At 58.5% G+C, this 27,787-nt stretch overlaps 5 protein-coding genes and 4 non-coding genes across 15 annotated transcripts; 6 read left to right on the plus strand and 3 right to left on the minus strand.

Annotated features, from left to right (window-relative positions):
- Nucleotides 1-137: 137 nt before the first annotated feature.
- Med22 (mediator complex subunit 22) lies at nucleotides 138-5,864 on the minus strand. The gene is made up of 5 exons (XM_004848949.4): nucleotides 5,733-5,864; nucleotides 5,085-5,242; nucleotides 3,477-3,557; nucleotides 2,556-2,764; nucleotides 138-837 (listed from the first exon to the last, which is right to left on the minus strand). Exons 2-5 carry the CDS (start codon nucleotides 5,205-5,207, stop codon nucleotides 648-650), a joined length of 603 nt encoding a protein of 200 aa, XP_004849006.1. The 5' UTR covers nucleotides 5,208-5,242; nucleotides 5,733-5,864; the 3' UTR covers nucleotides 138-647.
- Nucleotides 5,776-9,478, plus strand: Rpl7a (ribosomal protein L7a). Of its 2 annotated transcripts, none has more exons than XM_004848948.3 (8): nucleotides 5,776-5,959; nucleotides 6,348-6,468; nucleotides 7,016-7,165; nucleotides 7,390-7,530; nucleotides 7,700-7,779; nucleotides 8,622-8,752; nucleotides 8,998-9,067; nucleotides 9,321-9,478. In XM_004848948.3, the coding sequence occupies exons 1-8, from the start codon at nucleotides 5,957-5,959 to the stop codon at nucleotides 9,423-9,425; spliced, it is 801 nt and encodes a 266-aa protein (XP_004849005.1). In that variant the 5' UTR covers nucleotides 5,776-5,956; the 3' UTR covers nucleotides 9,426-9,478. The 2 variants fall into 2 exon arrangements, with proteins under 2 accessions (XP_004849005.1, XP_087038826.1); XM_087182700.1 differs by having other exon boundaries at nucleotides 5,940-6,274.
- On the plus strand, nucleotides 6,864-6,938 carry LOC147826024 (small nucleolar RNA SNORD24). The gene has a single exon (XR_015439894.1). It is a non-coding gene; the product is annotated as a small nucleolar RNA SNORD24 (small nucleolar RNA).
- On the plus strand, nucleotides 7,563-7,629 carry LOC147826025 (small nucleolar RNA SNORD36). The gene has a single exon (XR_015439897.1). It is a non-coding gene; the product is annotated as a small nucleolar RNA SNORD36 (small nucleolar RNA).
- LOC147826026 (small nucleolar RNA SNORD36) lies at nucleotides 8,487-8,553 on the plus strand. The gene has a single exon (XR_015439885.1). It is a non-coding gene; the product is annotated as a small nucleolar RNA SNORD36 (small nucleolar RNA).
- LOC147826027 (small nucleolar RNA SNORD36) lies at nucleotides 8,837-8,903 on the plus strand. Its single transcript, XR_015439893.1, has one exon. It is a non-coding gene; the product is annotated as a small nucleolar RNA SNORD36 (small nucleolar RNA).
- A 70-nt stretch (nucleotides 9,479-9,548) lies between the features above and the next one.
- Nucleotides 9,549-13,367, minus strand: Surf1 (SURF1 cytochrome c oxidase assembly factor). Of its 5 annotated transcripts, none has more exons than XM_087182695.1 (10): nucleotides 13,233-13,367; nucleotides 13,102-13,144; nucleotides 12,824-12,865; nucleotides 12,082-12,239; nucleotides 11,922-12,004; nucleotides 11,026-11,217; nucleotides 10,268-10,340; nucleotides 10,025-10,187; nucleotides 9,754-9,902; nucleotides 9,549-9,675 (listed from the first exon to the last, which is right to left on the minus strand). In XM_087182695.1, the coding sequence occupies exons 1-9, from the start codon at nucleotides 13,302-13,304 to the stop codon at nucleotides 9,778-9,780; spliced, it is 951 nt and encodes a 316-aa protein (XP_087038821.1). In that variant the 5' UTR covers nucleotides 13,305-13,367; the 3' UTR covers nucleotides 9,549-9,675; nucleotides 9,754-9,777. The 5 variants fall into 5 exon arrangements, with proteins under 5 accessions (XP_087038821.1, XP_087038820.1, XP_087038819.1 ...); XM_087182694.1 differs by having other exon boundaries at nucleotides 9,754-9,835; nucleotides 12,082-12,215; nucleotides 13,233-13,365; XM_087182693.1 differs by having other exon boundaries at nucleotides 9,754-9,835; nucleotides 13,233-13,365.
- Nucleotides 13,368-13,386: 19 nt separating this feature from the next.
- Nucleotides 13,387-18,289, plus strand: Surf2 (surfeit 2). Its single transcript, XM_004848958.4, has 6 exons — nucleotides 13,387-13,501; nucleotides 13,668-13,822; nucleotides 14,228-14,331; nucleotides 15,021-15,200; nucleotides 15,340-15,506; nucleotides 16,106-18,289. Exons 1-6 carry the CDS (start codon nucleotides 13,424-13,426, stop codon nucleotides 16,187-16,189), a joined length of 768 nt encoding a protein of 255 aa, XP_004849015.1. The 5' UTR covers nucleotides 13,387-13,423; the 3' UTR covers nucleotides 16,190-18,289.
- Surf4 (surfeit 4) lies at nucleotides 17,140-27,787 on the minus strand. 2 transcript variants are annotated; one of them, XM_087182698.1, is made up of 7 exons: nucleotides 27,614-27,766; nucleotides 21,109-21,290; nucleotides 20,814-21,000; nucleotides 20,082-20,158; nucleotides 19,392-19,435; nucleotides 18,857-19,043; nucleotides 17,140-18,289 (listed from the first exon to the last, which is right to left on the minus strand). In XM_087182698.1, exons 2-7 carry the CDS (start codon nucleotides 21,163-21,165, stop codon nucleotides 18,023-18,025), a joined length of 819 nt encoding a protein of 272 aa, XP_087038824.1. In that variant the 5' UTR covers nucleotides 21,166-21,290; nucleotides 27,614-27,766; the 3' UTR covers nucleotides 17,140-18,022. The 2 variants fall into 2 exon arrangements, with proteins under 2 accessions (XP_087038824.1, XP_004849014.1); XM_004848957.4 differs by lacking the exon at nucleotides 21,109-21,290 and having other exon boundaries at nucleotides 27,614-27,787.

Genomic DNA, 27,787 nt, shown 5'->3' on the forward strand with positions numbered 1-27,787 from the left:
GAGGACCTGCTGGGTGCCAGTGGGAGGGGCCTAGTCTGGATCCCAAGGCCACCCAGGCAGTGAAGAAGTGATGCTCAGATGTGGCTGGGTGCCCAAGGGTGGTCCCGGGCTGACCAGGGATGAGGATGAGGAAGCAGTTGAAAGAGTGGCAGTGTTTTTATTCAGTCTCATTACAAAAGTGGCAGAACAGACATGGCAACAGGATATGGGGAGAAGCCCCCACAGGGGCCTGCCAGGGTACCCAATCCATGGCACAGAAGGGTATACCAGGGCAAAAGGCAGTGGGAGGGCTCTGCACAGGCACCATGGCCCGAGGACGGGAGGCGGGGCTTGGCCATGCACTTTGGGCGGCCCCCAGTTTTAAACTCAGTGAGGTGCCTTCTGCTGTCAGTCAAGCTCCCTGCCCAGTCCAGGGCCTCAACTTCCTCCCACCTGGCCAGCCCAGAAGGCAGCAGCTGGAGATGACGACAGGCCACCCTGGAAGCAGCTGGAACAGCTCTGCCCAGCATCCCGGGAGCTTCCCAAGGAGGTCACAGGGGCTCCTGGGTCCCGGGGTCTCTAAGAAGTGAGGCTGCAGGGGGCATGGGGGGGGGCACTGGACTCTGTTCCTGATAAAGCAGGGGCGCAGGGAGGGCATCCCAGGAAGCTCAGGTATGCTCTGTGGGGCCGGAGCCACCAGCATGGGAGTGGGCAGGGGCTGCAACCTGCAGGGGGCCAGTGCCAGGCTCTGGGGATGCCAGCAGAGGGGCCGAGAGGCCATCAGCAGAGTCTGTGTCCAGGTCCAGCCTCCAGTAAGCTTCGCACAGAGGCAAGTCATTAGCTTCGCAAAGACTTGAGCTTTTCCACCACCAGAAACCCCAGGGAGGGACAGGAGCAGGCAGAGAGGAAAGCCGAGAGGGGAGAAGCAAGACAGAAGCAGAGTTAAGAAAACATGGCTGCGGCCCCAAGCTGCCATCCCTTCCTCTACTCCGAAGGCCTGGCCAGGGGAGGGCATCGCGGCGGCTGCCCTTCCTCCCGAAAGGAGGAAGCCACCTACAGGCTGTGCCACCTCAGCCGGCGCCCCCACCCGCTGAGCTGCAGCCCTCTGGTCTGACTTCCACTGGCATCTCCTAGCCCCTGCGGGGTCCCCATCTTCGTGGGCCCCAGCATGTCCCTGCACCACCGCTCTAGGGCTCTGTGCACTCAGACTCCCCACATACCGGGGGACTCGAGGCAGAGCCTGGCTGTCAGTCATGGCAGTGGCTACTTGGAGCAGGGATGCCCCACAGCGAATGTGTACTTGATGGCCCTGGCCTCCCCCACACCAGCCTCAGAACCGTCCAAGACAGAGTGACACCCACAGGAGAGCAGGGCAGAGGCAGAGCCAGAGAGAGCGAGCAGCAGAGAGAGGGCAGAGAGGGCGAGCGCTGGCACATGCGTGGCACAGGTGGAAGGGGCCTATGGAGGGGCAGCTGCTTCACCACGGGGCTGCAGGAGGGAGGGGCTGGCTGGAGTGGACGGGACACCTGCGGGAGAGACACAGACTGGCCTGGGGGCAGACCAGGGACTTCGGGAGCCTGGCACTCATGGTCCCAGGTTCCTATCCCACTCTGCTGTGTGCCCTCAGGCTGAGCCTTCCTCCCACTGGCCGGCAGCCCCCTGCGGCTAAAGTTACTGCCCCATGGCTGCTCTGTTGGGGCTCCAGGCCAGCAGCCGCCTCAAAAGCCTCAAAGAAGAGCTTTGCCCCAGGGGACCCTGAGCCACCCCAGGACCCACTCTGCCTCCCTGGGGAGGACCAGCCAAGCTAGCCCCAGAACACCCTAACTCTAGAACCACTCCAGCTGGGCAGAGAACCTGAGCCCAGCCCAGACCGAACTGGCTCTGGATGAAGGGGCCAGGAGGGAGGACGACTGTGTGGAAGGCTCACGGTGCCTGAGCTTTATGACTGCTGGTCCCAAGCTGCACAGCCTGCCAGTGGGGCAGGACGAGGCCCCCGCCAGACTTGCTTCCCACCACGTGAATATTACTTTGGACTCTGATTTCCAGGACCCCTCTGGCTCAGGAGGTGTCAGGTCTCAGGATTCCAAGTGGTCCCACGAGGGCTAGGATGACCACTGTCCCTTGGGCCAGCATGCAGAGGCCCCTGTTCCGTGAGTAAGGCTGCGGTGACCAGAAACCAGACATCCGAATACCCCAGGCTTGGGTCCATGCCATTCTCTGCTCGGTCTCCCTCGTCCCTCCCAGGGCCGCCCTGTCTCCACACTGTGGGGTTCGGTGACATCCACATGGAATTGCATCTGGGCAAACATGGTGTCCTCAACATGAGTGTGGGCCTGGCCTTTAGCCTCGGCTGAAATGTCTATGTATGGATTCAAGAGCCAAGCACAGCGAGGCCCAGAGGACCCCCTTCTCCAGACTCCGCCTCCCTGACACATGTCCTGAGGTTTCCATTGCTCAGCGCTGAGGGAACGGCTGAGCCCGCGAGCAGGTGTGAGCTGTCTGTCCATCAGACTGTTAGGGGAAACCAGGCCCTTCCAGGCAGGGCCACCCGCCTGCTGGCTCCGCCCTATTTGTACCTGGATGAGTAATACTCCTCCTCCAGCTCGTACAGGTCGATGGAGACCTCATCCCGCAGGGTGATGAGCTTCCGGTCACACTCCTCCTGAAGGGTGCGCAGCTGCTGGTTGCGCTGGTCGATGGCCTCGTTCACTGATGGGAAGTCGTTGAGGATCAGGAACTGCTTGAGGTCGGACACCAGCTTCATCAGGGATTCACCTGCTCGGACCTGCAGCCACCAGAACCAGGGCAGGCACAGCGTGAGGGCACAGCAGTGGCCTCCCTGGGAGCCTCAGCTCCCTCATCTCCAAAAGGAGACGGAGACCCCAGCCAGCATGAGGCCATCTGAGGATAAGCGAAAACACTGAAATCTGAGCTAGGGGAGCCAGGGCCCAGCACCCATCCCGATGGGCAGGTGGGACAGGCTGCTCCCTAGCTCTCCCTCCCGGGCCCTGGTTCCCACCCCCATGGGCCTGAAGTGCTACTGGACAGGCTATGCACACACTCTTCTGCACACTGCACCCAAACCCCCAGGAAGCCCACGTCGTACTCCGCCTCCTGCCCTGCTCTTCTCAGAGGCAGCAGTTGAGCAGGGCTCCTAGGGGCCTTGCCCCGTGCATTTCCACCCGTGGCACACACCTGCAGGGACCCTGGCTTGCTGGGTTCTCCTCTGATATCTGGAGGGATCACAGCACTCACAGTGACTCAGGGAATCTTCAGGTCAGTGGGAAGGGCTGCCTGCTCCTGCCCACCATACAACACCAGGGTGGACTGGGCAGACCAGTGCCCCTCTTGGGGACAATCTCCTGAGAACTGATTTGCTGTACCCCGCTCTCAGAAACTGCCTACGGGTGAAATCAAAGCAGCTCAGCATGTTGAAGACCTAACTCCAGCGGAGACCACCTGGAGGCCCGGCCACACCCTCTGCCTGGGGTACTCACGATGTTGGCAGCTCGCACATGCATCTCATAATTGTCCTGTTCACCTTGAGTGGCCCGTGACACCTGCGTCTCATCCTCGATCTGTGGACAAGCAAGAAAGCCTAGGATCAGCTCAGCTGACCCGTCCTAGAGTCCCTGCTGCTGGCCCAGCCTGGCAGTCAGGAACCAGATGGCCGCTGGTGTGTCCACGTTGCTACAGCCAGTCTAGCTAGCCACGTGTAGCCCCAGCGTTCCACTCAGCGGATCCTGGCAACGTTCTGTTCCCCTTCTCCTGTTCTGTTCTGTGGGAGACACCAGCACCTTATTGGGGACCAAGGCACAGCTGCCTGCACTGACAGCTGCACTAGGAACAGGGACGGGGTCTTAATGAATGGGGCCAAGTCCTTTTAGCGTGTGAACCCTGTTTGGCAGGGACCGGTGTGCTGGCTCAGGCACTAGGTAAATCATTGAATAACAGGGGGAAAAAAAATGCATTTTGTTTTGTGTGTGTTTTTTTGAGACAGGGTCTCCCTGTGTAGTTCAGGCTGGCCTCAAACTCACAGTGATCCTCCTGCCATAGCCTCCTGGTGGTGGGATTACAGGTGTGCACCACCACTCCCAGCAACAACGCACTTTGTTGAGCAAACATTTCCTGATTGCTGCCAGGGCGCCGGGCTCTGTACTAACACTGCTGCTGTCCATGACTCAAGCCTGGCCTGCCATGCTAGGCCCACAGATGGGCCAGTTAGAGGTTCACGGTGTCTCTGAAACAGAGGAGCCAGGAGACCAGCCCAGCACGTCTGCTCAAAGGACCTGGGAGCCAGCCTGGCCAGAGCTTCCAACAGGGCCTTAGGATGGAATGGACGGGGCATGAGCTCAGAGCCAGACTCCTCAAGTTCAAATCCTAGCTCTGTCAGTTAGCTAAGTGACCACGGGCAAGTTATGGAGTCTTCTGGGCCTCAGTTTCCCATTCTGACTGTGGAAAGGACAAGGGTACCTGCCTCACAGAGTTGTAGGGGGGATTAAGCAGAGCAACACAAATAGCCCTGGGCCTGACTGAGCTAAATAAATGTCAGCTCCCTTTATTACCATTCTGGCCGACCGAGCCGGCCTGGGTGCAGCAGTGGGGTCAGCCTGGCCCCAACCAAGACACTGACTGCTCTGCCTGCCTGGAGGGGCCTGCCTGGCTTCTGGCCTCCCGTTTCTCTGCTGTTCACTCTCACTTGTAGTAGGAACCAGGACTGGGTAACTCATTCTGTTCTAGGCCCTGCAGTAACTGCTCCACACGAACTCATCACGAGGGCCCACAAGGCTGGGGAAACTGAGGCACTGAAGAGTGAAATCCCCATCAAACCCACAAGGCTGGTAAGCGCTGGGCTTGGAGCTCTCCCAGTTAGGCTCTACCAGGCCTGGCAACTATTTGGTTCCTTTGCTTCTCTGTTGACCTGTTTGTGATGACACCCTGCCACCCCTACCTACCCTAAAATGCTTTCTGCACAGGACAAGGGCCATTCCTGTCCCATTCCCTGCTGTGTCCCAGCTCCAGCACAGAGCACAGGCCCCCGGGATGGTGGGTGCGGGGGCCCCTGGCTCTGGCTCCCCAGGTCTCAGAGGACAGCGCCCACCCACCTTGGCGGTCTTGATGATCTCAGTGAAGTTGTCCATGATGGATTTGATGTCGTCCTTCAGCCGCTTGTTGTAGGACTGCAGCAGCGTCTCCTTGCTCTGGGGTAGGGCTCTTTGCTGGGCCATGACAGGCTCAGGCAGCGCAGTGGAGGCCAGGGACCCTGACACAGTGCAGGACAGACCTTCGTGTGGGCGAGACAGGCTCTGCCGCCCTCCACCACCCGAGCAGAACGTGAAGAACTCTGAGGAGCCCCTTTCTGCCACAGGGTCACCCCACTCCTCAGCAGGCACAGCGGGGTCGGAGCTGTCCTCGGCTCACCCCTCTCCCCGGGAACGCGCACCCAGCACCCGACAGGCCAGCTACATCTGTCCAGTCCAGTGGGTGGGCAAGCTGGACGGCCCACCTGCTTGGGTTACCCCGCCAGCCCGGGGCTGTCCCACGCAGGCGCGGACCATGCCGTCGGGGCTGGGGTGTCTCCGCTCCAACGCCCGGGCCCCAGCCGCAGGTCTCCGTCCCTCCGATCCCGCCCCGCGCCCCAGGTCCCCCGCGGCCTTTTCCCTCCCCGGCCCTGCCACTCCGGGGCTCGGGACCCGGTCCGCACAGGAAGGCCAGCCTCCTGGGCACTCAGGATCGCCCCAAGCTGCGCTTACCGACGGTTCTGCGGGACCAAGCGACCCACCACGGCCTCTCCGCCCCGCCCCACCTCCTGGCTGAGCGCGAAGTCGCTCTAAGCACCGTTCCCGACCGAAGGATTTAAGGAGTCCCGTCGCTTTAAATCCAAAGTCCCGCGTAGGCGCCAGCTCTCGCGATAGCCGCTGCCGCTTACATATCACCCACAATTCCTTTTACTTTCTCTTTCTGTCAGCCGCTCAAGATGGTGAGTGAGTCTGAGTTCTGAGGTCCCGCATTTCCCTCCGGGATCTATCCGCCGCCATCCGCCCCTGGCTGCGGCCGCGCGGGGTCCCCGATTCGGCTTGGTGTTGGAAGAGGTCTCCCGGGCCTAGCAGGGAGACACTGAGCCGGGTATCCGGCGTCAGGGACCGGATGGGCTGGCCTCTGCCGCCGACGTGGAGCCGGCTTGGGGCCCTGGCTGCTGCGCCGGGCGGCGGCCGGGCACACAAACCGCGCCACGGAGCAGCCCGCCTGCGTCCCGTGCCGGATCCCTCGGTTCGAGTGCGCCTGCAAATGCTGTGTAAGACCTCGCCCGTCCGGAGGGTGCCGGGCGTCGCGGGGGCCGGCCTAATGGGGTTTTCCTTTGTGCTCAGCCGAAGGGGAAGAAGGCCAAGGGGAAGAAGGTGGCCCCGGCTCCTGCTGTCGTGAAGAAGCAGGAGACCAAGAAGGTGGTCAATCCCCTGTTTGAGAAGAGGCCAAAGAACTTTGGCATTGGTGAGTAAAGGAGGGAGAATCAGAGTGACTGCGCAATGGCTTTCTCGGGAGAGTGGCGGCATCTCGAGCCGGGGTGGTGGCGCAGGCCTGTGATCGCAGCACCTGGGGGCTGAGGCGGGAGGATCGCTGGGCCGCAAGGCCGGCCTGAGCTGCCGACGAGACCCTGTCGGCACGACGACGTACTACTGTGCAGCCAGCAGGGTGGGTCGCCTGCTGCCGTTGGATTCATTCTGCAGCTTTTCTAGAAAACTGGACCCACTGCTTGAGCCCCGCCCCTTGCGTGGGGACAGTGGTGGTGTGTTTAGTGGGTGTCTTCGGCTCTGGGCTTCAGGGGACGGTAGGCTGGACTTCTTACAGAGGAGAGTCGCCGCTGGCTGCCAGGCCTAGGTGTTGGGTGCAGATGATGTGAGAGAATATTTGCTATCTGAAAGACAGTGATGACGTTTCAAACCACCAAGATCGCTGATGCACCAACACCCTCCCAGGTGGCCCCGGTGTGCTCTGACCCAGGGCTTGAGCCTCATTCATATTCTTAACCTCTTCTCAGGACAGGACATCCAGCCCAAGAGAGACCTCACCCGCTTTGTCAAATGGCCCCGCTACATCCGGCTGCAGCGGCAGAGGGCTATCCTGTATAAGCGGCTGAAGGTGCCTCCTGCAATTAACCAGTTCACTCAGGCCTTGGATCGCCAAACAGGTGGGCTTCTGTGGTGTGGAACTGGCCTCGCTGCTGCTACCCAGGATGCTGGCCTAACTGAAAAGATGGTGCATGGCCCTGGGATTCCTAAGAGCGAGCTGGTGGTATAGCTCTGTAGGCTGTGGGTTCAGTCCTCAGCACTGCTAGGGACCCAGCGTTTATATCATGTTAAGTGATCGGTTGGGCCCTACACTGCAGAGGGTAACCGAAGGATGCTTTTCTAGCTACCCAGCTGCTTAAGCTCGCCCATAAGTACAGACCAGAGACGAAGCAAGAGAAGAAGCAGAGGCTGCTGGCGCGGGCTGAGAAGAAAGCTGCTGGCAAAGGGGATGTCCCCACTCGGAGACCACCAGTCCTCAGAGCAGGTGGGGGCCTGGGGCAGATGGGAGGCCACGCTGGGCAGCGGTGCTTGAATTTCTTCACCTGAAGTCACTGTAAACTGAGCTTTTTAACACTGAGTCACAGCTGGTCACAGCTGCATCTGGGCTGTAACCAGAGCATCCTGAGGACTCACACACAGTGGTTGTGTTCCAGGTGTTAACACTGTCACTACTCTGGTAGAGAACAAGAAGGCTCAACTAGTGGTGATCGCGCACGACGTGGACCCCATTGAGGTAGGCCTGCTGGGTTTCTGAGCAGTGACTGCTGGACCAGGGTCTTCAGGCAGAACTGGGAACACGGAGTAGGTGTAATGTGGAGTCTGGCGCTGTGGCCAGAACAGCCAACAGGATTTGGGGAGGATGCTGCTAAAGTATCTGTATTGGCTAATTTTAGGTGACCAGGGAAGGCATTTTGTTGGGTTTTTTTGGTAGCGGGGATCGAACTCGGGTCCTGGCCCTTGCGCAGAAGGCAGCGAAACCGCTGAGCCAAATCCTTGGCCCAAAGACATCATAATTTCTTTTCTACATCATCCTACTTTTTTTTGTACCGGGGATTGAACTTGGGTCCTTGCGTTTTCACAGCAGGTGGCAAAACCACTGAGCTAAATCCCCAGCCCCTGTATTGGCTAATTTTAAGTTGCTGAGACAAAATGCCTTGCATATACATACAACATGGAGGAAGTGGTTGAGCCACATAGCAGGAATTCAGCCCTTGCTGTCAGAGGGGAGGGGACTGGGGACAAGCACAAGTCCTAGGTCACAGGCCTAGGGACACCCGTCTTCCAACCCTGCCTCACCTAGGAGCATATTCAGCTGGGAACTCTTTATCAGTGGACTGAGTATCACCCCTGTGATCAAAGATGTTTGTATAGTCCCACTTCTGAACATAGGAGCCTTTCCTGGATGGGGGGGGAGTAAGATGAGTGGATTCTGTGTGGCACTTGCAATGATGTGAATCTCTCGCTGAATTATACCTTGAAGTACATGAGCTTTTTAACCCTGAGCAGTTGCCACCAAGCCAGCTCTTGGAGAACTGGTTTCGGTAAGAACATACTCCAGCCCATCCTGTCTTCCAGCTGGTTGTGTTCCTGCCTGCCCTGTGTCGCAAGATGGGGGTCCCTTACTGTATCATCAAGGGGAAGGCAAGGCTAGGCCGTCTAGTCCACAGGAAGACATGTACCACCGTTGCCTTCACACAAGTCAACTCGTAAGTACACAGCCAGGTCGCCTAGTCCGCCCCTCAGGACTTGGGACAAGTGTCTTTGTGCAGTGAGTACTCTAATCTGAATGTTTGCCAGTGATGGTTAAGAATTTCTTCACCTGAATAACCCATGTGGTCATGTTTTATCTGAGGCAAAAAGGCTCATATTTCAAACTACAGTGGAAGTCATTCCTGTTTCCTAAGATCCAAGGCTAAACGCCCATTTCTTTCACCCCTGCCTTCCTTGTTAGGGAAGACAAAGGTGCTCTGGCCAAGCTGGTGGAAGCAATCAGGACCAACTACAACGACAGATATGATGAGGTAAGCAGTGATTGTACACAGGTAAGGTCTTGGGTAAATCAAGCTGTTCTCAAGGGACCAACTTGAGCAGTGCTGCTTGGTGTGATCCACTTGGATGCGTTAGAGAGTGGGGTCGAGTACACGCTTTAAGCCCCAGGACTGGGTGACAGGTGCTAGATGAGCTGTCCCAGTGAGGCACCCCCAGCCCTGCACATGTGCTTTGAAAAGTCTTGGCGGGTGCCAGGCCACACTGACTGCTCTTTTGTCATTTCAGATCCGCCGTCACTGGGGAGGCAATGTCCTGGGTCCCAAATCTGTGGCTCGCATCGCCAAGTTGGAAAAGGCAAAAGCTAAAGAACTTGCCACTAAGCTGGGCTAAGTGTGCCCTTGAGTTTCCTGTATATAAATAATAAATCATCCTTACCCAGCGTACACTTGTCTGGAGTGGTGGCAGGTGTGCAGGCAGAATGCTTGCGTGGAACTGTGACACAAAGAGCTCAGGTTTTCTTTTACAAGCAAGCTTTTTATTTTAAATAGGGGCAGGGCTGTACTGACCCTGTCACATGCCAGGCATCCGGTGTAGAAACTTCTTACACCATAAGTATGATGTGGCTGCACACAGCCCGTACCTGGGGAAGAGAACATGAGGTTGTCAAGCTGCACACTGGTGCCTGAGGGGAGGCCCAGGGCCGAAGAGACTGACTGACCAGGTAATGATGTACTGCATGTGCTCATTCCGCAGGGTGACTCTGGTCTGCCCTCCGATGGGTCCTCCAGGGACGGTGCTCTCTGTGAAGACGGTGGGCTCCTGTCCTCACTTGTGCAGGTTCTTGAGTGACAGGCCTCTGCCCGGAACCTATCACTCTCAGGTTCCTCCTTTCCCCCAAATATCCCAGCCTTCTCTGTGGCTAAGGGCCCACTCCCATGCTAGGGCAGGGGCTACAGTGAGTGAGAAGTGTTGGGCAGGCCACAACATACTGAAATCTGCATCGATGAAAATACAGTCTGCGCCTGTGGTCCTGGCCATGGCCTCCAGGTCCCGGTAATGCCAGTGGTTCCTTTCTGGGCTGTTCTCTGGGACAAAGGGCTTCCTGGTTTCTGTCAGCCTCACCACCCCAGTTAGGGCCACTTCTCCCTCGACCTACAGAGTATTAGAGGCTGTTTCATTGGAGAGCAGGTGACAGATGAGGCCCTCACAAGGAACAGCCTGCGCTTCCTCACCTGGCCTTTCTGCCGGGTCTCGGGATTCACCTTCTTTCTGGGGACAAATCCTCTGTTTACCAGGATGGTGACTCTGGAGGAATGGAAGTGCTATTTCAGGTGGGCAGAACTGTTTATGGCATCTCTAGAAGGGCTCCAATCTGGGGCAGACCACAGCTATGAGTTGAAATGGCCGAGGCCCTGGATACCAGCAAGGGCCATGCCACTCTGGGGAAGTCTTCTCTCCTGCCCTCAGGATTGGCAGTCCCTGCCATTGCCTTTTACCACTCCTGCACCCTCCCCTGTCTTGTTGCCCCACCTCTCACCTAAGAGCCATGGGGACGGCGCTGGCAAGGGGCAGCCTGCTGGACAGGGAGCACTCAGGCCCCGGCCCAGACCCTGGGGGCTGATGAGGCCTGGGTGTTTTGCTTTGCCCAGAATGCTCTTTGTACTAACTCCTAGGGTGTACACAGCCCCTGGAGAGCCTTCCCAGCTTCATTCCTTGCTCTGGCTGCCCCTCGTGCTGCACCACAGCAGCCTAACTTGTTGGCCACTGGGTTTTTGGGGGAGGGCTGTCATAGTAACTTCCCTTCTCGTCAGTGTTTAACATCCTATTCAGTAATGAAAAGGCTGCTTGATGCCAGAATTGGCGATTTTAACCAGGGAATCGAAGCTTTCTGGGTATTGTGGATCCTCTGGGGTCTTGACAATTGGGATGGACAGTGATAAAAACCCACTTCCTCTGCCAACCAGGTCAGCACCCTGCACAACCTACTTACCCCAGGTCAGTGCAGTGGAAGGGGGTGACTACAAAGGCCCCGCTCTCGGCTGAGGAGGAGATGCGGCCAGCCTCAAGGGCTTCTCGGGCAGGGTCCACCATGGTCCGGGGCATGATGTACAGCTCCTTGGAGTGGTCAAAGTGGCCCCTGACCTTCACTGGCCTATACTCCAGATTCTTCAGCTCCACTGGGCTACAAGGAGAGAAGAGCCATCGCCAGTAAGTCCCCTTAAGGGCGTTTCGAATGACCAGACCACCAGTGATACAAAAACAAAGAGGAGCCCAGGATTTAGCTCAGTGGCACTCAACTGTGCCTGCCTCGAAGGTGCAAGGTCCTGAGTTTGATCCCAATGAAGGGGCAGGTCAGGTCCAGTGGAGACCAGTGGGCCTCAGGGTGTACCCCGGAAGGGGCTGGCCCTCAGCGCTAGCCCTGTGATACCATGGGAATACAGGTCTGTGCTGTCGACATGAAACTAGTTATGTGGCTTTCTGTATGAGTGTTTTACATAAAAGTAATAAAACGGACCCAAACCCCATCTACAAGGCAAATATGGCAGTGTTCTCTTTGTTAAATGCCAGTGGCACTTTAAGACCGTGCTTTCAGATGAGGGGAGAGGGCAGCTAGGTCATTCTGCGCACTTTCTGCAAACCACTACACTTATGCTGAGCCCTGTGTGACCTGCCCTCACCCACCAAGATCACTGCCACAGAGCTGCCAGCACAGCGGGACAGCTCAAGATCTGAAGAGGCTGAAAACTAGCATGAAAAGTGTCATCCCAAGAGTCGCCTGCTGTCAACAGCAAGCCCTGCATGACTGATCTGAGGGCTCCTTCAGGTCAGGGACATGATGGACAGGACAAGAACAGAGGCCAGGCCCCACGAGGAAGCCACACTCACTCTGCCGGCAGAGGGATGGGCTCAGCCATGACTCGAGACTCTAATTCTGCGATCAGTTTCAGCTTCCATTTCCGACGCTGGACCTAGAGAAACAGCTTAAACCAGGCAGACGGCAGCAGGATCAAGGGCTGGGGCACCCGTGCCAGACACCAGTCTTTACCTGCCACGTGCCCAGGCCAAAGGCAGTCACAGGGATGAGAAGCAGCAACCACTGGAGGACAGAGTCATCTTCTGGCTTTGTGGCCGGGGCTTCTGCTGCAGTGCTGCTGCACCTGCTTGGCATCCATGACACCCCTGAGGAAGTTTTACAGCATTGCCCTGTGGTCAGAAGCCATAAAACAGCACTCAGCAGCCAAAGGCTCCCCTGTGCAGCCCCAAGGGTGTAGTGGAAGAGTGAGCAAACAGAACCCGGCCCTCTGCCAACCTGCAGCACCTGTGTCCAGCCCTGCTGCTCACCCAGTGCCCAGCACACGTTTGTGAGTGAACAACTGAGACCAGAGCTCACTGCTGGCTCTACCCTCAACCAGGACCACGTCACCTCAGGACGTTTTTTTTTTTTTTTGCGATGCTGGGATTGAACTCAGGGCCTTCGAACTGAGATACGTCCCCAGCCCTTTTCTTTTCTTTCTTTTTATTTTGAAACAGGATCTTACTAAACTGCTAAATTTCCCAGGCTGGACTCAAGCTTCAGCTCCCCAGCGTGCTGGGATTGCAAACGTGCCACCTCGCCAGGCTAACTTCCGACTCAAAAATGTGCTGTGTTCTAGCGCACTGATCTGCGCAGGTATTCATTTATTGGCCCACGTAAAAAGCAGCTACAATTAATAGGGATCTCAGCCAGGCACTAAAAGCTTTGTGCTACCCAGGAAGAAGCATGTCATAAACTCAGGGCACTGACTTACGAAACTCCCAACAGCCTCTCGTTTCATTGCTCGCCATAAATGCTGGGGGGGAACAAAATCCACAGAAGGGACCTCAAGCTTTCAGATCCCTAGAGCCTCCCAAGCCTTGCTGATCCAGGCCTGCCGAACGTCCAGGCAGCCGATCCCAGGGCTGTGCGGGGAGGCGCAGCCCGTCACCGTGACCTGAGGCGCTGTCCTCGAGTCTCTCCGCGCCCACCACGCGGTGACTGCAGGGCCTGCAGCCCCAGACCCGCTCCGAGCCCGCACGCGTTGCTCACCTGGGTGTGGGGAGACTGTGAGGACACTCCGGGAGGCGCAGGCCTGCGGGGACGGGACGTCTGGCTGAGCTCCCGCCCGACCCCGCGCTCCCTCCGGCCTCCCCTCCGCTCCCCACTCTGCCTCCGCTCACCGGCTTCACGCACGCCGTGCGGAGCAGCCTCGCGGCCCGCAGCCCCAGCATTCGAGGAACCCCCGCCACCATCGTTCCTGCCACCAGGGAGCGCTTCCGGGGGCAGGGGTGTCTGCTTCCGGGGCTGGGCGTCTACTTCCGGGTCCTGCCCCGCCCCACGCCCATGCGCCTGGCGGCTCGCAGCCTTGATCATGGGCGAGCCATCTGACGCCTTGCAGGCCTTCCTGAGCCAGCATCCGAGCCTGCGGCTGCTCCCTTTCGTCAACAGGGTCCGCACCAGGAGGAGAGGGGAGCGGAGGGGCGGGGACGAGGAGGGGAGGCTGCTCCCTGGCGCCAACAGGGTCCGCACCAGGAGGAGAGGGACGCGGAGGGGCGGGGACGAGGAGGGTAGCGGGGTACGCCGGGGCCCTGATCCGGCCTTGCCCGCCTCTGCAGGTGCGCTGCTCCCTGACGGGCCACGAGCTGCCCTGCCGCCTGCCCGAGCTGCAGGTCTACACTCGTGGCAAGAAGTACCAGCGACTGGCGCGCGCCTCTCCGGCCTTTGACTACGCAGACTTCGAGCCGCACATCGTGCCCAGCACCAAGCACCCGTAGGTGGCCGGCGCGCCCTTACTGGACTGAGACAGGGTCCACCCTCGCCGCGGGGCCCCTCGGTGTGGGTGCAGCCTGTGGCTGGCCCGCCGTCGGAGGGAGGAAGTGGTGGCAAAGGTCCCACACAAGGGCCTTCGCGCGCAGGCTGCCTCCCGCCTGCGCTCGCCCTGGGGTGGCGTCGGGGCTGTGCCCGCCTTTCAGGCGACAGTAAGAGGTCACAGACCGTGTGGGTCAGTGGTTTCCACTCCAGCCGCGCCGTGGGTTTGTTTCCGAATCTTTTAAAACCGACGCTCAGGCTACATCACCCCCATGCCCAGCTCTCGGTGCGATCCTGCTTACAGCCGTGTGGCAGGGCCATAGGTTCTCCCCTGAACCTCCTGCACGCTGGTCTTCTTGCCCCGTAGGCACCAGTTGTTCTGCAAACTAACTCTTCGACACATCAACAAGTCTCCGGAGCACGTGCTGAGGCACACCCAGGGCCATCGGTACCAGAGAGCACTGCGGAAATGTAAGTGGCCCTGCACAGGCCTTTGACTGCTGTCACCTCCCCTTGGCCAGAGTGCGCCCTGTGAAGGCAGCAGTGGCTCCTTGTCACCCTTCTGCGGCCCCCAGGTGATGCATCTGCCTGGTTAGTCTGAGGATGGGAAGATGGGGAGGGGAGTCCCTGGGCTTCTACCTCCCAGCGCAGAAGGGCAGCCAGGTCTCCCTCACAGGTTAGTTGGCCCCTGGTTCCTGGAGCCCACACTTGGAGTGCTGAGCTGTACCAGCCTGGGGACAGGAGGAGACAGCAGGGCGACCCCAGCAAGGGGCTTCCCAAAGCCTCATGCCAACTCCCGGGCTCTAAGCCCAGGAGCCCCCAGGGCTCGGCAGCCAGCTGGCTCTCACTGAGCCCCCAGGCCTGGCCCGTTGGGCACTGGGGAGAGGACTGCTGTCTGCAGGTGACAGGCTTGTGGCTTTTGTCCAGCCTCTGTGGGGCGCACATGGGGCCTGTGCAGTGCCCCCTGGCTGCCTGCTTGCGGCCTGGCCAGGCTCGGGGGGAGCAGCCCAAGCTTGCCAGCTCTGTCCCCGAGTCCAGGTGCCCGCTGTGCCGTGCTGGTGCTCATCCTGTGAGGTGTGGCACAGCCCTGGGACACAGGTTGGCTCGGTACCCAGAGGACCAGGGCGTGTTGGGTACCGAGTCAGCCTGCTTGTCCCCAGATGAGGAGTGTCAGAAGCAAGGCGTGGAGTTCGTCCCTGCCTGCCTACGGCACAAGCGGAGGAGGGAATACCAGATGGATGGGAACAGGCCACCAGGCCTGAAAGACACCTTCTGGCAGCCAGAGTCCAGTGATGAGGAGGCAGCCCTGAGTGACGACAGCATGACAGACCTGTACCCACGTAAGCACAGTCCTGCCCCCCAGCTCCACGCCCCACCTGCCTCTCCTGGGCGGCCCCCGCTCTGCTAGGTGTCCTCCTCCTGCCGCTGGTGGCACTCTCACTCCCTGCAGAAGATGAGCCCCATGTCTGCTTCTCCTAGCCGAGCTGTTCACCGAAAAGGACCCAGAAGAGCCTGAGAATGGGGTCGACACCGATGGCTTTGTGACAGAGCACGAGGATGAGAAGCCAGGGTCCCCAGGAGGGAAGCGCCCCGGGGACAGGCGTGAGATGGAAGTGGCCCGTGAGGAGGCCTGTAAGCGCAGGAAGGTGAGCTGTCGCTTCTGGCCGCCAGCAGGCAGCCTGCCCAGTGGTGGGTTTCAGTTAGTTAGGAAAATAAGGATCACACCTCTATTCCCAGACTCAGAACAGAGGCAGGAGGTGGACCACAAGTTCGAGGTCAGCCTGGCCTACACAGAGAATTCACCCTGAACTATACTAGCAAGGCTGTGTCACAGAAACAAAAACAACAGGACTTTTTTCACAAGTGGAATTCCAAGCCAACAATGTCCAAGGGGAAGCGGAGGGCGCTGCTGTTAAGAGGGCCTCCAGGAGCAAGGTCCCGACCTGTGGTCTGAAAGGACAAGGACACCCCCCCCCAGCTGTAGTGGGTGCGGCCATGGCCTGTGGCCCAGGAGCCCAGAGGAAGGGGCCTGGCTCCAGGCAGCGCCCTTCTGTCCCCTGTGGGAGAGAAGGGAGCGGGTGTCAGGTCTTCACTTCGAAGGGCAGAGGGCGCCCCGCCCCACACTGCACTGCGGGGAAACGGTGGGAATCGGCCCTCCTTGGGCTGGTGGGGTGGCGCATGCGCAGAGCACCCTGGTGCAGGGGCAAGGCCGCTCGCCCTGACCGAGCTCTCTGCTCTGCCGCAGACGCAGCGGGGCTCCCTGACCAAGAAGCTCCAGAGCCATCACCGCAGGCCCAAGAGCTTGGGCTCCTTCAAGCAGGCGGGTTAGGAAGGCCCTCGGTGACTCCTCTCTCATCGCGTCTCTGACCTTCACTGCCCACTAAGAAGGGCTGGATGGCCTGCTCCGCACCCGCGAAGCAGCAGGGCTCAAGGGAGATCGCACCCCGTGCTCCTTGGGTCTTGAGCAGCACGCAGCTCACCAGAGCCCTGCCCAGGCTGGACACCACCATGCGACCACGCCGCATACACAAATGCCATTATTTATTTCAATGTTTCCAAAGATCAGAACGTTTTCAAACACAACTAAGATATAAAATACAGCATAAAATGAGATTTATACCTATTCCCACATAAAGCAAAAGCATTTTCAGAAACTGTTTTGCCAAAACCAATGGGCAGATTGGATCCCCACCCCCCCCAGGCGCCAGCCCTCTGGGCTGAAGACAAAGCTGACCCTGGGGCCGGCGTCATTCTATGGCCAGTGTTGTCTGAGATTGTCACTGTGTTCATGGGGAGGAGGCACGTGCCAGCCGAGACAGGTGCCCTTCGGTGTCGTCACCCAGGGAGGCAAGGGCCCTGTGCCCTGGAGCCCTTGCTAGATCTTTTTTTTTTGGTAGTGGGGATCGACTTGGGACCATGTGCTTGCGAGGCAGGCAGCAGAACCACTGAGCTAGATCCTGGCCGGTCTTTGCTAGATTTTACGCATGGGAGTTTGTGCCAATCAGAAGGAAACACTGAGGGACAGGTGTAAGCTGCTGTCCTGCACAGGCCCCACCACTGCCCGCTCAGGCCTGGCCCAGGGTGGCCTTGGAATGCACCTTGGCCACAGACATGGGGTTAGTGGCCACTGTCCCCTCCAGGGCCATGCCTCTGGTCAATCTCCCCAAAGGGCCCGGGGGAGGCTTGGAGAGGCCCCAGCCACCCTCATGGACCTCACTGCCATGCAGATGAGCAGAACCACAGCATCAGAGCCCTCCCCCCTAAAAAGAGGACACAGTGTAAGGCAATGTTAGAAAACTTTAAATACAGGATTGAGACCGAATCGATAAGGCATCACAAACTGTGAGACATAATCTTGGACAAAACTGGAGCAAGCAACAGCCTCAGGGACAGTGACTTGCTGCTGGGGCGTCCAGGCCTGGCTCTGAAGGTCGAGTGAGGTAACTGGGCTGGGACCTGCAGGGCAGCTGCTCCCCGAGCTGATCTGATGGGGTTGGCTATCCTGTGTGCAGCCTCCTGGCCGGCCCTCCCCACTGCCAGACTTGGGGACACAGAGCCCAGCCGAGCCTGTGAATGAGTGACATCTGTCACCAGCAGCCTCGGCCACCCCTCCAGTACTGCGTCACTCCCTGGGTCTGGGGTTCTCTAGGTCTTCACTGGCTGAGCTGGAAAGTAACTAGAAGACGGGCAGAACGGTGTTGAAGTGTTGAAGCCACTGGTTACGGTTCTAAACCAGGGTGCTTAACTGTGAGGTGTCTGAACAGATCATCTCAAATCGTGTCATTTTGAGCAAAGAATGTAAACCGAAGAAACAAGGGAGACTGCTCTGAGTGACATTGTCTGCTTAGTATAGCTGGAAGGCTCTCGCCCCAAAAAGGACTCAAAATGGGGCTGGGGGCCACGACCCACCACACTACTCGCTCCAAGCCTGGGCTGGGGGGCTGACCGTCCGGATGGCCAGCACTCAATGGTCAGTACCAGACTGGTTCCAGAGCAGACCTTCCCGTTGGTTTCCAGGTGTCTACGAATAAAGTTCTCAAAACATCGGTGCCTTTACCAGGGAGGGGAGGGGAGGGGAGGACAAATGCTGGCAGCTTCTCGGCTCCACCCTGAACCAGTCCTCGATGGCTGGGTCTTGGCCAGGTAGGGTAGGGACTGTTTGTTACCACTCCTTCTTCTTCTCATCCATGGAGACACCGCCGGGGCCCAGCGCCACCACCAGGAGCAGGCCTCCGATTACTGACATGGTCTGGAAGAAGTCGTACTTCAGGAAGTCGTGCATGGGTTTGTAGACGGGAATGGTCCAGAAGGCGTTGAAGTACACGTTGATGGCAAACAGCCAGACAACGAGAGTCAACGCTGCCAGCTTGGTTTTAAAACCAATGGCCACTAAGATCATCAGAGCCGTGCCCACGAGGTTCTGGACGATCTGCATGGTGTGAAAGGCAAGGCATCAGCGGGAAGCAGCTCGGGAGTTTCATGCATGACCTTTGGCTGTGTCATTAAGGCCCCTGTGCCAGGCTGATGCAACCACTGCTGCTGTGGGAGAGCAGGAAGCACATGGGAACCAGATGAAGCCACCCACCCATTTGAGTGGGGAAGGCTGGGGAGAGGGAAACCATCGCCCAGGAGATTTACCAGGATGAACTCCAGGACGGGCTGCTGGTTTGTGCCTCACTCTAGCCCAACGCATCTCGGCCCACCCAGCCATCCAGGCTGGAAACTGCCCTCCCCCGGGTGGCAGCGCCCTGCCCAGCCCCTCTGCCCTAGCACTGCATATGAACACACTCAGCAAAGGCTCAAGTGGGGCCAGAGGGGCCTGTGGGGAGGACAGTGGGCTTTGGACTCCACCTGCCGGGAGGCAGCTCTTGGTGCACAGGAGACAGATGGGGCTTATTTGATTGAGGTAAAAGGGCCGCTTCCTGTGCCCAGACTGTTCAGACCCCTCCAGAGTGGGTGTGAGAAGCCAGGGCCCCCAGCAGGCAGCAGTACTCACAGAAAAGAAGCTGGCATCGAAGTGGAGCAGAGTCATGAACATCAAGACCAGCAGGACACGGCCTCCAAGCTGCATGTACTGCTTGGGGGAGCTCTCGCGCATGGTGGGGACACCTGCGAACATGCTCTTCCCTTCTGAGCGGGACTCTGCTAGGAGCAGCAGCAAGCCCCCTCCCAGGGCCAGGTTCCTGAGGAACAGAATGGGTAGCTGGAAGCTGAAGCTCACCGGGCATCCGCCTGCCAGGCCAGACTGAGGTGAGGCCCATGCAGCGCTCAGCAGGACCAGGTGAACCTGAGCACACAGCACCAGCCTCCAGCATGAGGCAGAGCGGCCGTGGAGGTGCAACCAAGCTGGTCTCCACTTCCTGCTGGGACCCGAGCGACCCTCAGCCCACATGCCCAGGCCAGGAGAGGCTGCTCTCTCACCACCCTGCTGGCCTGCGGCGGGGTCTGTGACACTACCAGAAAGTCTGCTCCTCAGAGGCACTGTGCACTGGAGGATTCCTCCAGCCAACAGTGCGCCGGAGCACACCTACCTCATCAGAAACTTCAGGTCCCACAAAATGCTGTAGGCGATCGTCTGTGGGACAGAGAAGTAAATCAGCACTTTCAAATAAGTTCCATAGATTAAGAATGACATTGGCAGTTTATCCAGCAGAGGGCGAATATGAAATACACAAAACCACTGTCAGACACCAAGGGCAGCCCCATGTCCAGCAATCTGGTTCACTGTTTCTCAGTGCAGCGTGGCCTGGCGCCTGTTTTATCGCCAGAGCTGTGCGCATGACGTCCTAGACAAGGTGACTCCTCGGAGACCACTGGTCTGGATTAAACAGCCCACTGTGAGCGTTTCCTTCTGGCTAACTAGGCACTGCTGCTTAGGCAGGAAAGTGATCGCCAGTCAGCGTCCTGGCTGCAGCCGTCCATGTCACCCACGCCCATCTCAGGACACTCAGGAAAGTAACAAAAGAGGGCCCAGTGCCCGGTGCTGGCACCTGTTGAGAACCAGCCTCTACAGCCAACTCCGGGTGGCTGCTCCTGAACTTGGGAGGAGGAAATGCTAGCATTTCCCCCGAAGACAAGCAGCTCCAGGCAGCCAGACTTCCAAATACACGGGGTTGAAGGGAGGACACTGGGCCCAACACTCATCTCTACCAGAGCAAGAGACCTGTTCGTGTGCCCCACAGTGTGACTCTGAAGTGAGACTTGCCACACGCCCCAGGTACCTGCAGCGCTATGATTCCGAAGAGCCCGAAGCAGGCATATTGCACAAAGTTCCTGCTCAACACCAGGACACAGCCAGCTAGAAAGAGAACAGCAAGGGTTGGGGACACTCACGGTATACTGCCACCTCGTCCAACTCTCTGGCCCACTTGTGGGTGAACTACCTCCCAACCCAACAGCGACTTCTAGCCAACAGCAAGGCCCACACAATGAGACACCGGCACAGCGAGAACCTCAGACTACAACGTGGATGCCTTGCTGGCCCAGCCAACACGCCATCTACCAATGGCAGGCCAGCAGAGGCTCATCTCCTCACCGATGGGCAGCTTGGAACAGGCTCTTTCCCACCCTGCAGTGTGCAGAGGGTGGGCTGCACCAGAAGATGATGGGTGGCCAGGAGCAGACCAGCGGCCCTGACACGCCCCTTCTGTGCTGACCCAAGCCCTTGTCAGCCTTTCTGGATCCCTTTTGCCTGCCTTGGCCACCTGGTCTCCAGCATCATCTGCCTGGGGCACTCCGAACAGGGACTGTGCCTGAGTCCTTCAGAAGCTCCAAAGCAGTGAGCCCAGGACTGAGCACCAGGTACCCACCTGGTGCTCACAGACAAACCCTGCCCAGCGTGGCCACCCAGGCTGCAGACCCTCCTGATCACCAACAGCCTTGCTCTGGGTTGAGTGCTGTTCGTGCAGGAATGGGGACCCTGGGCACGCCTGGGGTGACTTCGGGCCACTCACTCAGCTGTCCTAGAAGGTTGAGGAACACGAAGGATGAGGCCAGTAGGTAGCCACAGCTCCAGGTGGTGTCAATGTAGTCACGCTGCTCACCCCACTGGAACCACATGCGGATGCCGTCCTCCAGGAAGGTGCTGATCAGGCAGAGCCGGGCCACGTGCGGGAGGTACTGCTTGGTGACGCGCAGGAACTGCAGGGCCAGAGACCGAGGGTGAGGTGGCTGCAGCCTGGAGCACCAGCCACATACCTCCCGGGGCATAACCCAGGCCCTCTGGGGAGGATGTGGGTACGCAGGCACCTGTTCCCAGGCACTCCCTTGAGTCTGGACACACGAGACAATCCAAACTCGGCCCATGGGTAAGACTCAGCACAGGGTGTGCTGGCACCTGGCCTTTAGGGTGGGGTCTGCAGCACTGACACTGATCCCCCTGTCACCTCCACAGCACGGTTAGATGGTAGCTGCCACCACCAAAGGTGGACCTGCCATGAGACACAGCGCTTCCATGGTCAGTCAGGAGCACAAACAAGTAGGAATCACAGGACCGCATCCTAAAAAAAAAGCCCACGCCACTCCCCACCCTGACATTCAGGGCCACCCCCTGAGCAGCACAGCATCCCTAACCTCCACCCCCAAGCTGGCATTACTAGCTCCTATACCCCCAACCATGGCACCAAAATGCCTCTGTGGACGCCACATGTCCAGTCCCCGGTGTTAGAAATGGGCAAACCGAAGCCTGGAGGGCACAAGGGTTTCCTGGGGCTGGGCAGGTCACACAGCTTAGGTGTTGACCTGCTGGCTCCCGGAAGTACTGAGAGCCCTCCTGACAGAACAAGGCTCCTGGCCCGGGCACCACAGGTCAGCTGGAGGCTGTTTACATTACCAGTTAACCTGAATGTCCAGAGCAGCACGAAGATAACTGTGAACGGCAATGAACTCAAGTGTGTAAAATCACTGCATGATGGAGGGGGAAAATACCCTCCTAGCTTCCTGCTGTTGTTTTGAGTTAGGCCATCTGTGATGGCCTGATCAGGACGTCAGCATGCTCTGCTGGGGCCAGGTGCAAATGTCATACAGGTATACACCACACAGCCCGTCAGAGCTCAGATACATGTGAAAGAAATCCAGTGATAACACAGCGGGCCCTTGGGAGAAAGATCAGGGCCCTGCCCCCAGGAGGGACATGTCAGGAAGTCTAAAGGGCAGAGTCTGCCTGTCTAAGGGGAGCTGAGTGAATGTGGGTCATGCGTGCCCTCTTGGGCTGGCTGTGACTACTGCTATAACAGTGAAGGGGTACAGAGGAAGCTTCCTCAATCTTCAGCGTCTCCACAGGGCGCTCCAGAGCCTGAGCTACTGCCACAGCTGCCGTGCAGCTGGTGGCACCTGGGCCCTCGGCTCAGACTCAGCCCTTGGGGGGCACCCTGTGGCCAATCCCTTCACACCGACCAAGCCTGAGCCTGTGTCACCACTCCACGAACTTATTCAGAAGCCAGGGACAGACACACACCCCAGACAGCCAGCCACAGGATCAGCCAGGTGGGTGTGGGAAGAGCCCAGGTGGAGACCTGGTGCTCGCGTTCGAGCCATCCTGACACCGACCAGAGGGAGGTGGGGGCGGGTGAGCTGTGGGAGGCTCTGCTGCCCTGTGCAAAGTGACACAGTTCAATGAGTCGTCACTACGATTCTCTACAATTTGCAGTCAAAAAACCTACAAGCAGAGGAGGGAGAAAGACTTGCTTTAAAATAACCAGAAAAAAACCCAAATCCCAGCAGCCTGAACTACAGAGCAAGACCCTGTCTCAAAAAAAAAAAAAAAAAAAGTATATAATGATGCTTAGAAAAAAATTAAAAATAGCCAGGTGGTGGCACACACTGGTCCCAGCACTTGGGAGGCTGACACAGGAAGATCACTTGAGCCCACAAGTTCAAAACCAGCTTGGGCAACAGAGTGAAAACCTGCTGTGAAGAGAGGGAGGAAAAAAGAGAAAGAGAAAAGGCAGGCCCCAGATACGCCTGGCTGAGTGTCAGGGCCCTGTGGGACACACACGGACACACACACACACACACACCCCGGGAGGGTCCAGGGACCCCTCACGCCACACGCTGCCCGGTTTCTGCCACACAGTTCTAATGTCTCAAAGTGCCAAGCAACAGTGTAATCACCAGGGTTGGGAAAGACAACTGACATTATCAGGGCTGCTCCTGATCCAGCCGCTCCAGGGAGGAACCTTCTCGTGGCCACTGAGCAGCCCTGCTGGCAACAGGCCTCCGCCTTGTCTACACCTGGGGAAAACCCACTGCCAGGAAGGAGGCGCTTCGTGGAGGGACTGCCCAGGGTGGGGTGGACCCCAGGCAGCCGACAGACACTGGAGGTGTTCTGACATGCTTCTCCTGGGGGTGGCAGGCGGCCGACAGGATTACATGGGCCACGCCTGCAGGTGAGCACCGCTGCCCCAAGGCTGTGGTCGACCCTTCCTGGGCCCACAGCCCACACCAAGCAGCTCATTTGCAAGGAACACAGCCTGCAAGATGGAGGCCATGCTTAAAAGTCTCCTGATGAGTCGGCTACTCTTAATTGGGGTGTCTGGGTCAAGAGGATTAAAAAGCCACAGGCAGCCATGGAAGGAGGGGCAAGCCAGTGGGGCAGGAGACCCACACGGCAATTTGCTTTGGGAAAAAAGCACAAAACTGCAGCCATGAGCGCTGGACTAGGCACGTCTCCTGTGTGTGTGTGGCTCCTTTCAGAGGCAAGTGCACCTGGCTGCTCTTAGGTCAGCCTGGCACAGGGCTCCTATGAGCCAGCCCTCCTCTGAGGAACACCTATGGGAACATGGAAGAAGAGCCAAGATTAACAGCAAGGGCAGACCCCACTGGACATGTATGCTGGCCAAGGCCTGGACCCACGTGTACTGCTCTGGAAAGTGTCCCAGAGCCACTGTCCCCTCAGCACACAGAGAGGAGCCCAACCAGGACGGGGCATGGAGAGCTGAGAGGCCACAGTGCAGCCCTCAGGTGCAAGGCGATGGCCCAGCCTGGCCATGAACACTGCGAACACACAAACCCTGTGACCATGGACCTTGTTACAGTTGCAGGACAGGAGAGCAGGCAGTGGGTGCGGGCAGACAGTGTGGAGAGGGGACAGCCCACTGCCACAGGCAGGCTCCTTACGAGCCTCGCCACCCCACAGATAGCATACAGGTATAGGGTGGGCCTGTCACAGAGAGACTGGTGGGGTCTCAGAATACAATTACTCCTGTCCTGAGGCTGCTGAGACAGGACCAGGAACTCAACGGCATGGCCACCTGTAGGCAGCCCCGCCCTGGGCAGAAACCCTGGCCTTCTCTGGGTGCTTAGGAAGGAGAGGAAGTGAAGACTTTGAGAAGGCAGGTCAGATCTCCTCGATCATCGCACACTGGGGCTGCCCCATTCTGGGGCCCACGAGCCCATACACCCCAGGAAATGAGACTGTGACTACTCCTGCACCAGGCAGAGCTGAGGCTGGAACAGGAGTCAGCCACAACTCGAGGACCCCAGCGAGGGTCCCTCCAAGCGCTGCCGGGAAGGTTCCCACACTGTCCCTTGTCAAGAGCCGTTATGCTGCAGGGTCACTCACCTGGTTTACTAAATACGGGAGTGTGGTAAGTGACCCAGGTCCTGGGGGGAGAGCCAGGTCTTACCTTCCATTCATCTTCTGGGGGAGCTACTACCAGTCTCCCCTGTGGCCCTGCCCCACTCCCCAGAAAGGCACACCTTTTTTTAAGATCCTGTTATGATCAGCAAAGCTAGGCGTGGTGGCGCATGCCTGTAGTCCCAGCACTTGAGAGGCTGAACAGGAGGACTGCTGCGAGTTGGAGGCCAGCCTGGACTACATAGTGACACCCTGTCTCAAAAAACCAAACCCAAGGGCTGGGGATTTAGCTCAGTGGCACCGCACCTGCCTTGCAAGCACAAGGTCCTGAGTTCGATCCCTGGTACCAAAAAACCCAAAAAATCCCAAACCAAAAGACCAGCACGAGAAGGAACTGCTCAGGGAGCCCACCACTGTCACCAGGACCTGGCTGCGCCAGAGTGCCAGGCGTTCTATTTTAATCACAAGCCAAATACTATAATGCTGCATGTGGGGTCTAGGGGGCCTTGTCAGGGCCTGTCTGGTACTCCTCAGGTCAACAAAACCCCAGGCCAGCTCCTAGGTCCCGGGACAGGACTAGCTCTGCCTCCCAAAGGATGGGTGAAAGCACCAGAGGCTTTCCTATTACCCTGGAGACAGCCATTAGGCAGAGCCCATTAAGCGCTGATGTCCCACTTACGTGTGTGAGCATGGTCAGAGATGACACTCCACAATCTGTCAGTAGGCAGAGAGTGGCGGCTACAAGGCAGGGACGTTAGTCTGGAGTGCTGAGTTCATGAGTTTCTGGCCCCTTCCAACCTGGGCTCTCATGGCTCCGAATGCCCAGCTCCCTCGCACAGCAGCCGTAGGACTTTCTCCAGAGCCTGGCTTCCTGGGGCTAGAGGACACTGTCCCTGGCTGCCAAGGGCAGGAGCCTGATGCCAGGGGTGGAGACTCAGCTCGGAGGAGCCTGCCAGCGGGCACCAAGCAGCGCACTTCCCCACCGGCTGGCTGCTGCTGCACAAAGGAAAGGTGGCTGGGAGGACGCTGTCCGGTAACCAGACAAGAAGAGTGCAGGCCCCAGCAACCTCCCCAGGCCCTGGACGTCAGGAGGGTCGCAGGAAGGCACAACTAGGCCCGGCCCGCCTATCACCCGGGGTGGGCCGAGACAACACTTTTTAGGTCTCAGCCTCAGCAGACCCGACTCCGGGCAAATGCAGTCACTTCACTTTTGCTTCTGTTTTCTGAAGACAAGATTAGACAAAGTGAATGTTCCATTACCTGATGGTGACCTCCACGACAGACCCCCACTGCAGATTAGTCTCCTCACTTACCTCTTCCTATAGTCAGCTTTGTTTTATTTTATTTTATTTTATTTTTGGTACCGGGGATCAAACTCAGCTCCTTGCGCTCGCAGGGCAGGCAGCAGAACCACTGAGCTAAATCCCCGACCCTAGCCAGCTTTGTTTTAAATGGTGAGGGTGAATATCAAAACCAAAGTGCCCCCAAGCTCAGTCAGAGTTTTGTCATAGGAAGTGGGCACTGCCCACAGCAGAGGGTCTTGACCCTGGTTTTGAAGGGCAACAGAGTCACACCTGTCCAGCACCACAGAGGGGCACCAAAGGGCCTGTGACTTCCTTCACCACCCCACAGGCAGATCCAGCACCCACCACTGCCAGTGATGTGCGTGGCAGTGTTTTTAAGACCCTCCCCCCAACTCCAGGCCCTGAGGCTACTCCATAGAGCACTCACTACCCTAAGGGTTGGAGGCCCCAGATTCTCTCTGGGCTGTGCCACCAGCAAGCCCAGAAGCCGGAGGGGACCCAGCCTTCCCTTCAGCAACATGGTGGGTCTACCCTACCCCTGAGAGGGCCCTTCCAGACCCAAGATCCTGCCACTTTTGCTTAAAGTAAAGCCAAATATATGGAGAAAAAGAAGCTAGGATTACATAAAGAGAGTCTGAACTTTTCTGTCTGTAGAAAATCATTCATTTGAGAGTTGGCAGCAGCTCGACTGCAGACATCTATCTGGGTTTGGTTATGAAATTCACTTGCAAAACTCAGGGCTTGGAGGCTGAAGAGCAAGTGTACTGGGCCCCCATGCTTCCCTCGGCAGAGGAGCCATCTTCTTAGAGTTGCTACTTGGGGAAACAAAACTGGGTCACTACAAATCGTGTCAGTGAAAAAAGGCCTACTTGATTCTTAAGAACTTTTGATAGGAACTGTTTCTGTGAGGAACAGTTTTTAATTTGTCTTTAAACACAAAACCATGACCTTACGAAAAAATATTTCAGGTTGATATACCTTCTTTCCCCCAATTAGTTCTAAAATACCAGTTCACAGGAAGATGATGCCAAAGAACCCAGTGATGAGGACACACGAGAAAGATGTCACCCACCATGGGGTCGAGGGGAGTGAATGGTGGAAAGGCTAGTTTGCCGACAGATCAGAAAATGCCCAAATCAAATACACACAAAATTTCAAAGAAGGCTAGGACTCAGAGTTTGCTTATTCAGTACACCCCCCTAAAATTAAAAACTGAACCGTCACTACCTGTACCTGGGGCCCAGCCACAGAGGCCAAGGAAGAAAGGCTGGCAGGGGGCAGGCGCAGCCCCGCCTACGGGGCCAATTATGGCTAATGTGCAGACCTAACGGGACACTTTCAGAAGTAAAGGGCACGTATGGAACGATCCCCGATCCCCACCCGGCTCTTCTGGCCGAGCTTAATCAGAGACGGAAGCTGTGCCTTCACTGTCCCGCGGCCCGGCCTCCCCGTCCTGAGGCCTCCTGTGCACTCCGGAGGGGCCTCGGGGACTACCCCGCCCGGCCCTCGTGCCCGGTCAGAGTCCACCGGGAGGGCGCGAACCCCGGCACAGCACAGGCGTGGAGCGGGGCTGTCCGGCGGGGAAGCGGCAGGCAGGGCGCCCCCTTCCCCCGGGAGGACCCGGGTCCCGCCGCCGCCAGGGCGCCCCGCGAGGGGCTGTGCGGGGTCACGGGGTTCAGGGGGCAGAAGGCGGCCCGGGCCTTCGCGGTCCCTCGCGGCCCCCGCCCGGAGCATCCCGCCGCCGTCCCTCGGGGTCCCGCTTGCGGGGCGCCCTCCCCCGACCCCGGCCCCGGCCCCGGCCCCGCGGCCTCCCGCCCCAGCCCTCCGCGCACCCCGGCGGCGGAGGAGGGGCGAGGGGGCCGGGCGGGCCCACCTGGTCGGCGACGTCCTCCGCCGTGCCCATCAGGTCGTTCTGGCCCATGGCGGCGGCGGCTGGGCCTGGCTCGGGGTCGCGCTCGCCCGCTGCGGCCTCCACAGGAAGTGCCCAGCCGGCCTCGCAGCGCGGCAGCGGCTCCACAGGCTGCCACGTAGGCCAAGCCTTAAAGGG

Source organism: Heterocephalus glaber, unplaced genomic scaffold, assembly GCF_053883595.1.
Source record: "Heterocephalus glaber isolate CG9 unplaced genomic scaffold, H.glaber_assembly_v1.0 deba00001479, whole genome shotgun sequence".
In the NCBI taxonomy this organism is placed as follows: Eukaryota; Metazoa; Chordata; class Mammalia; order Rodentia; family Bathyergidae; genus Heterocephalus; species Heterocephalus glaber.

Coding starts and splice junctions, on each gene's coding strand:
- Med22 (XM_004848949.4), bottom strand. CDS start 5,207: ATGGCCCAGCAAAGAGCCCTACCCCAGAGCAAGGAGACGCTGCTGCAG. Junction 3,558..5,084: donor AGATCATCAAGACCGCCAAG/GTGGGTGGGCGC, acceptor GCTTGTCCACAG/ATCGAGGATGAGACGCAGGT. Junction 838..2,555: donor GAGGAGTATTACTCATCCAG/GTACAAATAGGG, acceptor GTGGTGGAAAAG/CTCAAGTCTTTGCGAAGCTA.
- Rpl7a (XM_004848948.3), top strand. Junction 6,469..7,015: donor GCCAAAGAACTTTGGCATTG/GTGAGTAAAGGA, acceptor ACCTCTTCTCAG/GACAGGACATCCAGCCCAAG. Junction 7,166..7,389: donor GGCCTTGGATCGCCAAACAG/GTGGGCTTCTGT, acceptor ATGCTTTTCTAG/CTACCCAGCTGCTTAAGCTC.
- Surf1 (XM_087182693.1), bottom strand. CDS start 13,304: ATGGTGGCGGGGGTTCCTCGAATGCTGGGGCTGCGGGCCGCGAGGCTG. Junction 10,341..11,025: donor TTCCACTGCACTGACCTGGG/GTAAGTAGGTTG, acceptor CCATTCCTCCAG/AGTCACCATCCTGGTAAACA. Junction 10,188..10,267: donor AGACCCGGCAGAAAGGCCAG/GTGAGGAAGCGC, acceptor AATACTCTGTAG/GTCGAGGGAGAAGTGGCCCT.
- Surf2 (XM_004848958.4), top strand. CDS start 13,424: ATGGGCGAGCCATCTGACGCCTTGCAGGCCTTCCTGAGCCAGCATCCG. Junction 13,823..14,227: donor GTGCCCAGCACCAAGCACCC/GTAGGTGGCCGG, acceptor CTTGCCCCGTAG/GCACCAGTTGTTCTGCAAAC. Junction 15,507..16,105: donor AGGCCTGTAAGCGCAGGAAG/GTGAGCTGTCGC, acceptor GCTCTGCCGCAG/ACGCAGCGGGGCTCCCTGAC.
- Surf4 (XM_087182698.1), bottom strand. CDS start 21,165: ATGGGCCGAGTTTGGATTGTCTCGTGTGTCCAGACTCAAGGGAGTGCC. Junction 20,159..20,813: donor CAACCTTCTAGGACAGCTGA/GTGAGTGGCCCG, acceptor TTCTCTTTCTAG/CTGGCTGTGTCCTGGTGTTG. Junction 18,290..18,856: donor TCGATGCCAGCTTCTTTTCT/GTGAGTACTGCT, acceptor CACACCATGCAG/ATCGTCCAGAACCTCGTGGG.